This window comes from Trichosurus vulpecula, chromosome 3 (assembly GCF_011100635.1).
Source record: "Trichosurus vulpecula isolate mTriVul1 chromosome 3, mTriVul1.pri, whole genome shotgun sequence".
Taxonomy (NCBI): Eukaryota; Metazoa; Chordata; class Mammalia; order Diprotodontia; family Phalangeridae; genus Trichosurus; species Trichosurus vulpecula.
The window spans coordinates 35,685,702-35,698,761 of NC_050575.1; the positions used below are offsets into that span (position 1 = coordinate 35,685,702).

Consider the following 13,060-nt stretch of genomic DNA (forward strand, 5'->3'; position numbering starts at 1 on the left):
CTTAAAATAATAAGTTGTTGCTGTTTGTCCTTTGTTCTTGAAGGGAATCAATGACAGGAGGGTGATGTCTTGACTTGCAAGTGAATTGGATTTAAGTGAGACAGAGCCGTGCAGTCATCTTTGCCTCACTCCCACCACCAGGGTCATCTGAGTCCAGTGGCAAGATATGGATCAGGATGACTGGAGATGGCCTCAGATGCATTTCCATTACTAATTACTTTGACAATGTAATGTTAATTGAACCAGGTGAGGACATGGTGACAGAGCCACTGGATCAAATGGTTCCTCCTGTGAGAGATAAGGAGTAGGAGATCAACCTTATGAAAATTCAAAGCCCAGTCCGCTCAGTTAAATTTTTGACAATACATTGGATGGGGAGAAACCAGTTGATTTTAGATGTACTCCATGATAGGCTAGTGATACTTTGCAGACTAGGAAAGAGGCTGTTAGGGGTTGGCTTAACATTAGCCCTCTCTTTCTGTTTGAAATTGGGACAAAATGAGGCACTTGCAAATCACTGAATGATTAACCAAAGGAGGTTTACATTGCTCTAGCACAACAAGAATATGCAGGAAGAATCCACTGGCACCTAGCTTTTTTGGATGCAGCGTCCTGTCCTGTTCTCCATATGTTGTGATCAGCAGGATAGGGGGCTTTCAGAAATATACCAACTCAGAATCCCCCTGAATCTATATGAGTAGGACTTTTTAATGTTCTAAGATGCTAAGAACCTGTGTCAGAGGAGGCAGGGGCCAATCAAGGCCCAGGCACAGCTTTGTTGCTTTTTAGGGAAAATTAATCCCTGTTGTTGGAAATAGGGGTCTCTGGTTGTTTCAACAATCTGGCTAGCAGCTGGTGTGGGGGTGAAAGACCAACACAAGCCCAACAACAAGCACGATACCAGCATGCTTCAAAAGCCCATGTTCTTTTGATCTGCTTTAGTAAGGAAAGCAACGTTAAGGGGTTGACAAGCTTATTTTAATTCAGCATACGAATACCATTCACTTAGTTCAGGGGAAAAAGCCAGTACCCTGAATTTCAGAGCAAATACAAACAAATTACAAACATTGACAGACCAAATACAATTCATAGTTACCAACATCTGAGTTCAGCCCGGGAGCTCATAACAAGGGCTGGCCCAGAGTCACGTGCACCACCATGGCTGTGGGTAAGAGCTCTGAAAAAGAGAAAGCCAACCCCTGGTTTTATATCTTTTTCATGGTCAAGGGTGAGTCACACATGTGACTCACCCACGTGACTTAAAATCGGCACAAAGAGTTGACTTAAACCCATGTGGTCCCAAACATGTCACTCAAACTCGTGTAAACTAGGCCCTCCCCTGTGGCAAGGAGAACTCCAAGGACTCCCAAATCTAATCAAGGAAACAAAGGCCAGACTCTTCAAGGGCACTTGGTTGAACTGAGTGCTAGGAGCCCATTTTGTTTACCAACACACTGGTCTCACCACAGATTCTCAGAGGCTTACTGGACTCTGGGTTGGGAGATCTTATGTTTCCCACTTGGGTATCTTGATAGCCCCTGTTTACTCAGTTAATCACAAATGTTTCTTTAAGTAGGGATGACGTCAGGCTGTATCCGTGGAACATTTAAAGTGGGCTATCCAGCAGTCTTTTAGGTCCTTAAAATTCTGTGAGGCCATAAGTTCCAGTATGAGTAGAAAATCTGAAAGGCACCAAATCAAGACAAGATCAAGTATTATTAGAGTTTTGGAGCCATAAGTGTTCTGAAGTGGCCATTTAAAATACTACATTTGAAAAATAGTTGCTTTCCTACCCTTGGGCCCTGTTGTAGTTCAGTTGTATCTGACTCTTTGTGACTCCATTTTGGAGTTTTCTCAGCAAAGATACTGAAGTGGTTTGCCATTTCCTTCTCCAGCTCATTTTTACAGATGAGAAAACTGAGGCAAACAGGGTTAAGTGATTTATCAAATTTAATTCCCAGATTTGAACTCAGGAAGATGAGTCTTCCTGACTCGAGGCCCAGCACTCTCATCCACTGTTGCTAAACTGCTCTATATTTGGGCCCTAATTGGAACTGAATAAATGATGCAGGTTCATTCTCTTATCTTTTACTCAGAGTTGCTCGTCATGAGCTGAGTGATACAAGATGGTTCCTTCAACAAATGGAGGCTTCCTTTTTTAAATAGAAATAGTATATTCTAGATTGTGCTCATCTGGTGTTAGTACACTTCATGAAGAGGTTGCAACTTTGTGAGAGGCTTAGTCTCAGCCCTAATCCTTTTATCTTCTCTGTTATGGAACCCTGATTACAAGGACATAGTTCTTTAGTAATATTGTTTTGCTTGGCCTGTTGTTTCATAGATAACCACATAGGTAACACCTACTACATCAAGTAAAAGTCAGGTGGAGACACGGGAGACACAGGAGGGCTGCTAGCAGGTGTTCTAGCATTAGCACAGGTTCACTCTTGATCCGGGCAGACAGGAAGATAGGAACGGAGTCATAATAAGGGCTTAAATTATCTTACTTTATTCTAGTCTATTCTTCTCAATGGGTTTCTGACAGTGGGAGCACCAACTCCTACAGGATCCCCTATATCTTGATGGGGTCAGTCAAGACAGTCACGGCATTCCACCTTGTGCACTCCCCTAAATCCCGCAAGCCTCAGTGGGGGCTGGTTGAGGCAGGTATATGCATTCCTCTCTGCATTACCCAAATCACAAATCTCCCCAAGTCTTGGTGGGGCTGATCAAGGCAAGCACAGCATTATGCTGTCATATTTCCCACCCATTGACCAGTGCCCATTTGCTTTATAGGGCAAAGACAAAGAGGGCATATTGCCAGCAATAGTCTCACAGGTTAACTTTAGCAATATCATTCAGTGCAAGCGTGGTAAATATCACTTATATCATCTCCATATCTCACTGTGCAGTGGCAGTGGTGGAAATGTTTACAAGTCATAAGCCATAAATATTTATTTATATGTAACTATAAATTTATGTATTTATAAATATATATATTTATAAATAAAATACTATCTAACACCTGGGAACTAGAGATTGTTCTGATCCTGAGAACTCAACTCTAAGAAAAAATAACCAAATCCTCCTTACTTACACCAATAGTTCTGCCCATCATGAGAGAAGCATCTTATTAACCATAAATTCAGTAAATGGGGACAACTAGAGGGAAAGGGATCTTGGCAGGTCCCTTTAATGGACCAAGCTGGCCATGAGAGAACCTTAAGAGTCAGGGCACACAAGGTTTTTATTTATACTGGTGGTGGCCAAGAGTTTGGTTGCGTGGTCTGGAGTTTGAAGAGAACAGGATTTGTTAAATAAAGCTCTTCACTTTGGTGTCAGAACCAGTAGAGGAATTTTGCTGATGCCCCCCAACACATGTAATAGTTTGTTAGCGTTAAACGTAATAGTTTGTGGGGTATGTTAGCATCTGGACATTATACACTTTCTGCTGAATCAGGTTGATGTTCTCATAAAAATAGAAAATATTGGGGATTGAGGTCATCTTTAATCTGGATATAGGGGTTATAATACTATGTTATAGTGGGTGCATGACCCTCTTAACTAAGGATGGTACTGATACTTTTGTTCATTGATACTCTATGCCAATCAGTTCACCTTTGAAGGATTAGTATGGCATGATCGTATGTCTTTCTCAACTTGTCTCTACCAAGTGGATTATTTGGCCCTCTTTTGTCATCTCAGGGTGAAAAGGTTTGCCCTCACTGTAGCTGATACATATTTTGGATAAGGGATTTTAGTGTGAGTTAAATCTGTGCAATACCAGCCATTATCAAGGAATCTATTTCCTCATGAGTTTTCTCTGCCACTGTCTCTGATCACAGTACCCATTAGTCCAAGATTGGGCTTTGTCACAATCACATTTGCTGGAATTTCTATTTTCCATAGATCATGCAGCTGGTATTGTAGAACACTGGGGCAGGCTTTTAAAACAAGTTTTGTCATCACATCGTGATTATTGGGAAAGGGGAGGAGGGATCTCTACTCTGGCAGTTTCTTGTATCAAGCCTTCAGGGGGACTTATTTAAGTTGACTAGGATGACAACACCTGAACGTAGTCCCAATTTACACGAGCTCTTCCTTATTCCATCCTCTGTGTGGTCATTTGGGTCTCAACATTTCTGCCCCTTCCTCAAAGATTTCTGTGTAACCCTTAGAAATCTTTCATGTCCCCCTTGCCCTTCTCTGGGAATGGCTTTGATAGATACTCCAGAAAGGGTTTGGAGGAACGTGGGGTGTAACTACTGGGAGAAGTTTTGCTTTTTAAGGAGATAGGAGAGGCAAAACTTTTTCTTATAATGGCAAATGATAATTTGGAAAAAAACAAAGGGAATCCTTTAGCCAACTTGATGGTATGGAATCCTCGTATGAAAATGAAGGGGACTCTTCACCCAACATACATAGAAGGGGATAACCTCTTATTAGAGGCTTCCATGGGGACAAACATTTGGTACCATACCCTTGATGGGGCTTCTAAAGAGGAAACTTTAGCTGGTAGTTTGGGGATGTGTGTGAATTGTTGAGTCCTGGAATCAACTTAGGCCTCAGGATTGGTTTCATTCAAGAGTACTATGTCCATTTAGCTATCTCAGTTTACTTGATCCAGACCTGTAATGGGATCAGGTGATAGCATCGGAGATACTGTTATTTGGTGGGCCTAATATTCCTTGTGCTGTTTCTGGCCATCAATATTGTTTTAGCTTTAGAAGGCTTATTATTAACTGCCCCTGGCATTGTTCCCTTACTTTTAAAGAAGGTATTTGTATTTTATGTTTTTATTATTTGCATCAAACTCTTATAGTTGTTAGATTTGTTAGTCGTGGAAGGTCCCCTAGAAAATTTTTGGGACCCTACCTCCAAGGGGTGGGGCATGGTAGGAACTGTTCTAGTGTTTTGTGGGTAGCTAGTGGGGCGTTGAGGGCTAAAGTTAAAGAGGGACCTAGCCTATGCTCCTATGCCACTTTGCTTATGAACCACTGAAGGTAGAATCTTGTGTATACTCCTGTCAGATTGTGGCCAGTGTATTTTTTCTCTCCTTTTCCAACCCCTGCCCCTTTACTTTTTCTTTTTTTTCTTTGGGTAGCCCTGGTCATCATGCAATAGGGGATAGGGGACTGGGCCATTTGACTATTTCTGATACTTAAAAGTATGAAGCCTAACCTGAAGGGAAATTGCCATAGAGGTTATTCCTGAGCTCTAACTGCTTTTAGGTCATGTTTCTGGATTTTTGCCCTGGTAACTGTGGAGACAGAAGGAAGTAGTATTCTCTGTTTCTTTAACTTTGAAGTTGTATTCTTTTAATCTTTTGTTGGTAAAATTGGCTCAATTGCATTTTGGGATCCAAGAGTACCTCATTGTATTTTTAGCCCTCAACCTTGAATCACTGGACTGGCCAGATTGAACTTGACCCAGAATATCTCATTTCTGCTCACTTTATTCTGCATTAGTTCAGTCAGTCACTGTCAGGCATCTAGCATTTATAACTTGACTGCTATGGGCCAGGTATTGCGCTAAGCTCTGGTGGTACAAAGAAAAGCAAACAAAACACGCCCCCCCCCCCCAAAAAAAAACCCCACCAAATCCTCTTAAGGAGCTCATCGTCTAATGGGGGAAATGAGAAGCAAACAACCATGTACAAAAAAGATACATGTGGAATAAATCGCAGACAATCAATAGAGGGAAAATTAAAGAAGTGTGGGAAGATCTTGCAGAAGGTGAGACTTTGAGGAAATTAGGAGGCAGTCAAGAAGGGAAAGCGTTCTAGGCATGATGACAGCTAGTGAAAACATGAGTCAGGAGGTGGAGTGTCTCAGCCAGGGGGGCAGTGAGGAGGCCAGTGTCACTGAACCGCAGAGTATGTGGAGAGGAGTAAGAAGACTTGGAAAGGTAAGAAGGGGCCAGGTTATAAAGGGCATTAAAAGCCAAGCAGAGGATTGTATAATTGATCTTGGACAAAATAAGGAGTCATTGGAATAGACAGGTCACATGGTCAGATTTGTATTTTAGGAAGATGAGTTTGACAGCTGAGTGGAGGATGGACTGGAGTTGGGAGAGTCTTGAGTCAGGGAGACCAAGCAGCAGACGAGGGCAGTGGTCTAGGTGTGAGGTGATAAAGGCCTGCATCAGGATAGTGGCAGAGTCAGAGGAGAGAAGGGCTGCATATACAAGAGTTATCATGAAGGTAGAAGTGGTAGGACTTGGTAATGATTAGATGTGGGGGGTGAGAGAGAAAGAGGAGTCGAAGATGACACCTAGGTTGCAAGCCTGAATGATTGGGAGGAAGGTGGTAGCCTCAACAATAACAGGGAAGTTTAGAAGGGGAAGGGTTTTAATGGAAAGACAATGAATTCAATCATGTTGAGTTTAAGATGTTTATAGGCCATCTGGATTAAGATGACTAATAGGCAGTTGGAAATGTGAGAGTGGAGGTCATGAGAGAGGTTAGATCTGAATAAATAGGTCTGAGAGTCATTTGCATATAGATGATAATTGAAATCATGGGAACTGATGAGATCACTAAGTGAACCAGTACTCAGGGAGAAAAGAAGAGTGACCAGGACAGAGTTTTGGGGAACTGCCAAAGTTAATGGGTGTGAGATGGATGAAGATCCAGGTAAAGAGACGGAGGAGGAATCAGGTAGGAGTAGAACCAGAGGAAAGCAGTGTCATTTGTTCCTATAAGTCCTGCCAAGTTTCTCTGAATTCATCCCTTTTGTCATTTCTTTTATTTCAGTAATTATATTCTCATACCATAATTTGTTCAGCTCTTCTCCAGTTGATAAGTACCCTGTTCAAACAAGAAAAAGTTCTAAGAATTAGAAATTGAGGGGATACCCATCAATTCGGCAATGGCTGAACAAGTTGTGGTATATGAATGGAACGGAATACTATTGCGCTATAAGAAATGATGAGCAGATGGAGTTTAGAAAAACCTGGAAAGACTTACACGAACTGATGCTGAGTGAATTGTGAGCAGAACCAGAACATCGTACACAGTAATAGCAACACTGTCATACTATTTTCACCTTTTTTTGTTTTTTTTTGTTCTTGTAGTTTTCCCCTTTTGTTTTGATTCTTCTTTCACAACATGAATAAAGTGGAAATGTGTTTTATATGATTGTACATGTATAACCTATATCAGATTTCTTGCTGTCTCGGCGAGGGGGGAGGGAAGGGAGGGAGAAAAAAAATTTGGAACTCAAAATCTTATAAAAGTGAATGTTGAAAACTACATGTAATTGGAAAAAAATAAAATACTATTAAGTGCAAAAAAGTGCTACTATAAATATTTTTATAAATATGAGTGCTTTCCATATTTTTTACATGCCTAATAGTGCCATAACTCAGTACAAGAGTGTGCGCAATTGAGTAACTTTTCAGATATTGCTCGGAATTGCTTTCCAGAATGTTTGAATCAAGTCACACCTCTATCGGTTAGTATGCATATTCTCCCATTGCTCTTCCAACAACTGTCATATTCCTTTTCTGTTATCTGTGTCAATCATGGGTATGATTAAATTTGTTCTTTTTGATCAAAGACTATGATGGACAAACAGCATGACTCAGATGACTTAACTGCCACTATTTTAAGAACATTTAACACTTTTGATAATGCTCTTCATTAAGAGCTTCTTATGTTATAAGTGGTTCATAAACATCTCAGTAAATATATAGGAAAAACTTTCATAGTCTTAGGGGTTTTTTTGTTTTTTGACACAGACCTGGAGAAACAGTCAAATATGATAAGATGCCCAAAGTCACATACTAATCATGTGGCTAAGTCAGAACTGGATAGGATTTCACACATTACAAAAGCTGTATTTTTGGCGTGGCAGAAAGGTTGTCAAGCTGTTGAACAAGGCAATTGGGACATCATGGATAATCAGGCTCCTTCATAAAAAAGTTTCTCCTCTAGAGAAATCAGTCGAGAGACAGGTTGTGCAGGTGTTCCGAGCTAACCCATGCAGGCAACACCGGGGACGCTTTGCAAAACAAGAAGGTGGGGTAGGGTGTGCCTCCGCTCAATTCACCTGGCATTTACTTCCCTGTCCTCCGCCCCCAGTGCCATGCTATCCTGGGCACAGTTCCTTCCATTTCTCTTTCCCCAGAAGCTGGATCCCTCTCCCACTCGGTCTCCCTCCTTCGCCTTTCCCGACAATACAGTAGGTAGAGGCAGTGGGATGCCCGCAGGGGCCGGGCGGGTCCCGGGCAGGTCCCTAGGCTCCAGAGGCGGTAGGAGCTGTAGTGGCTCGCCGGGACCTCTGGGTGGCGCTCGAGTCGTGCGGCTGGAGCGCAAGCGGGTGGGAGAGGAATACACACTCAGATACACACTCGCGCACACACAGGCACATTCGCACACACACGTACGGTCCAGGAGGCGGACCAGGGGCGGGCGGCTCCGTGACCAGACCCGCTAGTGGGGACTGCGGCGAGGTTGGGGGAGGCGGCCAGAGCTGGAGGCGCGACCCCGAATTCTCTCCCCCTGCGAGGCCTCGCGGTTTCCGAGCCTTGGCCTGGAGCGGCCGCGTCGGCCGGCGGGGAGCGGGGAGAAGGAAGCGGGCGGGCGCGCTCTGGCCAGCGGCGGCGCCAGACAAAGAGCGAGGCCCCCGGCTCCAGGTACTGGCCGGAGCTGGGCCCGCACTCCGGGCTGGGAGGCGGGGAGGATCTGCGGGCCGCTGCGGCCGGGGGGCCGGCTGCGCGCAGGCCGCGAGGCCGCCGCTGCCTCCACTCCACCTCGGCCCGCTAGCGCCCCTTCCCCGCTGCCTTCCGACTCCGAGCGGCGCGTCTGCCCGGGGCGAGGCTGCAGCTTGGGACGGGCGGAGGCGGAGAGGGGAGCTCGGGCCAGGAGGAGTGTGGGGTGCTTGGAGGAGAGCGGGGAGCACCGGACAGGAAGAGTGCGGGGCCCCGGGCGAAGAGGGGTAGCTTGGGCCGGGATATCCCGGGAGGGAGCCGGACAAGGCAGAGGGGAGCGGTCTCAGGGAGGGGTGCGGGGCCGGCGGCCAGGCTGGAGCCGGAGCTTGGAAGGCTGGCCGGGAGGGCTGCGGGGAGCCTAGAGGACGGAGAGAGGCACGCTGCGAGGGGTGCAGGGGCCGGCGGCCGGGTCCTCGGAGCACTGGCCGGGAGGGGGGCGGGGTGGGGCGGGCCAGGAGAGCCGGGTTCGGAGTACCGGGTCCGGGGGGAGCGCTGCCAGGCTGGGGTTGTTGGGGGGGGCGACGGGAGATCGCGCGTGGCGGCTTCCAGGGGCCTCCAGCCTTGGCCGTGGCGCTGACTCCGTTCTCTTCCCGTTCTCCTCAGGGGCAGGCGGCGCCGCACGCGGAGAGAGACCGCCGGGAATCGCTCGAGCTCCATGTTGGGAGACGCAGCCGCCGCAGCCCCTCGTAGTTAGCCCGAGCCCCGTGCAGCCCGGGCAGCGGCGGGAGGGGGCCCGGCCCCGAGAGAAGATGGAGGCCCCGGGCCGACCCAGCGGGGACATCCTAAGGCGGAATCCCCAGCATGACTACGAGCTGGTCCAGCGGGTGGGCAGCGGCACCTATGGGGATGTGTACAAGGTGAGGGGCGCGGCCGAACACCTGGGCCTCTGACTCCCTGGGGACCATTCTAAGCCTCCCCACTGTCCAGGGTGTGTGACCTTTCATTGTTGCATCCGGGGGAAGAGGGGGCGTGTGTGTGTGTGTGTGTGTGTGTGTGTGTGTGTGTGTGTGTCTGTAAGGCTTGTGTGCTTGCATTCCGTGGAAGAATCCAATACGAGGTTTCATTGATCAGCCTCTCGTGCTCCTCGTTATTTGGTATTAAATGCTTTGAGCCTGTGGGATCCACAACAGCTTTATCATAAAGTGACTTTCATTGTGGGCTAGTTTACACACAGTCAGATAGGTTTCCATTTGTTTTCCTACGGAATTGACATTAAAAGCTGGTTGCTTTTAGGGGTGGCTTCTGACTGGACTGGGGAAGTCATGTTGTTTACATTCCCTTCTAATTCAAGGAGTCGGTTTTCTGTGGAAAAGGTGGTTCTAATTTATATTTGCCAGAGTCTTAGCCCTGGACATTCTGAAATTAATGGAGTGGATCAGGTGACAGGCCTGTGTAAAATTGAGGTGAATAATGATAGTATGTTAAAGAATATGTGCTTTGTTGTACGGTGTAATGGAATGGATGCATCTGGGGATACTTGGAAAGGCAGAAACACAGTTCCTGACCTCGAGGAACTCACATTCTAATTCCTTTTCTTATCTGTGTCCTGACCAGCCCAACGGACTAGTTTGGAATCAGTTGCGGTTTTCTACATATTCTATTGTACCAGTAAAAACATACCTTCTGTTTTTTGTTTTGCTTTTTCTTGCTTTCTATTTAATATTAACAATTCATATCTTCGACCTTAAAAGTTTGGTTAAAGGAGGCAAACAAGCTAGGCGATAGGTAAATTCACATTGTTTATTCTCTTAAAGCCAGCAGCTATCTGACAGTCTGAACAAAAGAATGAGAAGGCTTAAATGCACTTCAGGACAGTTCCAGCTCAGCATGTTTGTGTCACTCAAAATGTATGATCTCCATGTATGTTTAATCACAGAATAAGAAATAAATTTCTTAATTGGATAGGTTGTAAATGCAGTAAGATAAGAGAGATGACAAAATGTCCGTTGAAATTATGATCCAGGACATCTGTGTTTTCTTTGTCATCACCATACCATAACGTAGTATATATCTATACAATATTAAGATAAGAAAAAGTCCTATTATTCAAGATAGTGTTTTGGGTTAAGGGTCTTCCTGAATGGCTGTGAACAGAGGAAAGAATGTTCTTAAGTCAGCCCCATCTGGGCTTGTTGACATAAGAAGAGGTATTCTCCGAGTTTACTCAGAGAACCAAGAACTTGTTAGGTCCAAACTTTTCCTCTGGTTGATTCGTTCAGGCTCTGGCCCTTATCGAAGTTACTAAATTGATATTAAATGAGTATCAATATTTCTATCACTATCCCTGTTGGACCCCTGCTTAGGATAGAGCTAAGTTTTAGTCTTGTGTGTATTCTTCAGTTGAAAAAATGGGTGCATTAATTCATACATATTCCTTTTATTTGAAATACAGTTAGTCTTAGTGATTTGATTATTTTTAGTACTGCGTTTAATTTTTAGAATTTCATCTGCATATGTTTGGGCACAGAGCTATGCAAATCAATTCTTTTTAATTTTGAATATTTTTAACTTTATCTACCTCTTTTTCCCTTACCACAAATTTTTGAGAAGAAAATCAAGAAAAAGTATCTTTCTCATAATCCTTTCTCCTGTTTTCCTCTCTCTCCTTAGTTCTTGAAATGTCTACTACTTAATGCCAGAAGAGGCATCTTCAGATTTTACCTGCTTGGTATATGCCAGGGTAGGCAAGGCTTTAAATGAAAGGGAGAGTAGGTAGGGTATTGATGGAAGAGAAGGAAGAGCTAGCCAGTCATTAACTCCTTTCTATCCACTTATTTGCTAATCACCTTTTATCCTTCCTTTTGCTGTCCTCTCCCTCCTCCCTCTAGCTCACCTGGGTTGAGGGAGCAGTCACCATATCGCTGTCATCCCTTACTTGGCTCCCTTCTCTTTTTATCTCCACATTCTTTCCTTCTGGGGGATGCAAATAGCCTGGTCTTAAAAAAAAAAAGTATCAAACTAAAGTAGAGAGAAGGAAATCCAAAATGTAAACACCACCTTTCAGTTCTTTAAAGTCCATTTCTTCTTTTTATTGCCACTGTAGACGACTCAAAGAAATGAATAAGGAATGAAGAAGTGTTCCAGTATCTAAGTTCCGACTAAAGATTACTTGTGTAACTCAAGGCAGATTTTATTTTGGTTTTATTATATCTTAGTAAAAGGTGGTAAGAATTCCACAGATTAATAAAGTGGGTGACACATGCTCACTTTTTTCCTTCCCTAACATACTTTTAGAATGAAAATGCCAAAGAGAAGTTGAGTACATTTGAATTTTTGGTAGATTAGTCTTGCTGTATAAATGTATTTAGGAAGAGCATTGTACCACTCCTGCCATCCCCCCCACCCCAACAGACAAGTACATTGAGTTGAATTTTGTGCACTACCCCTCCTGTATTTGCATAATTGAATAGTATGCAAACTTGCATTATTACACAGACTTAATAAATGTTTGCTAGAATATAATGTATTTCATTACAACCATAAAAGAGAATTTTTCTCTCTTCCACATTAGAGGCCAGAGATTCTGATTCCTCTAAAAATAGATTGTATTGTTTTAATAAGTTTAGTGTCTTTTTGGGATTACTCAGCAGTTTGTAAGAGGAAATCTTATCACTTATTTAGCATTAGCTATTACTTTATTATACCTCATATAAAAAAGTCAATTTTCTGAATATAGCCTTGAAATATTCCTTTTATGGATAAGATTATAAAATCCATGTATTGGTTACTTATATAAAGATTTAGTGAATGTATTTTTTTTGTGGGTTGGGTATTTTTTTTGTCGTTGTTTGGTTTCTTTTGGATACAAGAGACATGTACTGGATAGAGTGATGAATTTGGATTCAGGGAGTTTCCATACCAAGAGTTGCCACACACAGGTTTTCCAATATTTCTGTATTTTATGAATGATACAAAGAGATGTGATGTTGTGAGTAGGAGCAGAAAGTGAAGAAGAGCAGAGAGAAAAAAGAAAGGAAAGAAGGGGAAAAATATGAGGAATAAATAAGACTGCTTTAAAATTGGCAAATTATATTTGTAACCATTGTAAATTTACTTACCAGCTTTCAATAGAATTTTGGCACAGCTAAGCATTTGTGAACCCTTGTTCTGGCACTGCAAGGATCAGTTAGCAGTCAGTGTACTGACATTTGCCCTAGCCAGGTTACAGTGGGCAAATGCAAATTAGCAGGGCATTTGCTGCAGAACAGCACTTTTCATATTATTCTGTAGCTCGGCCTTAGGGTGTCCCATTGACTTCTTGGGTAGGACTTTAATATATGGGCATTCCCTGGATGGCTTGGAATTGGCTTGTAGAACACCTTGCCCTCTTCTAGTGCAGTTCTAGGAT

At 43.8% G+C, this 13,060-nt stretch overlaps 1 protein-coding gene across 2 annotated transcripts in view; it reads left to right on the forward strand.

Moving 5' to 3' along the window:
• The first annotated feature begins 8,297 nt into the window (after positions 1 to 8,297).
• Positions 8,298 to 13,060, forward strand: part of MAP4K5 (mitogen-activated protein kinase kinase kinase kinase 5) — a 157,697-nt gene continuing 152,934 nt past the window's right edge. For both annotated transcript variants that reach the window (XM_036750443.1, XM_036750444.1), the window contains exons 1-2: positions 8,298 to 8,637; positions 9,316 to 9,569. In XM_036750443.1, coding sequence (XP_036606338.1) covers positions 9,462 to 9,569 — 108 coding nt within the window. In that variant the 5' untranslated portion in view covers positions 8,298 to 8,637; positions 9,316 to 9,461. The remainder of the gene's footprint in view (positions 8,638 to 9,315; positions 9,570 to 13,060) is intronic.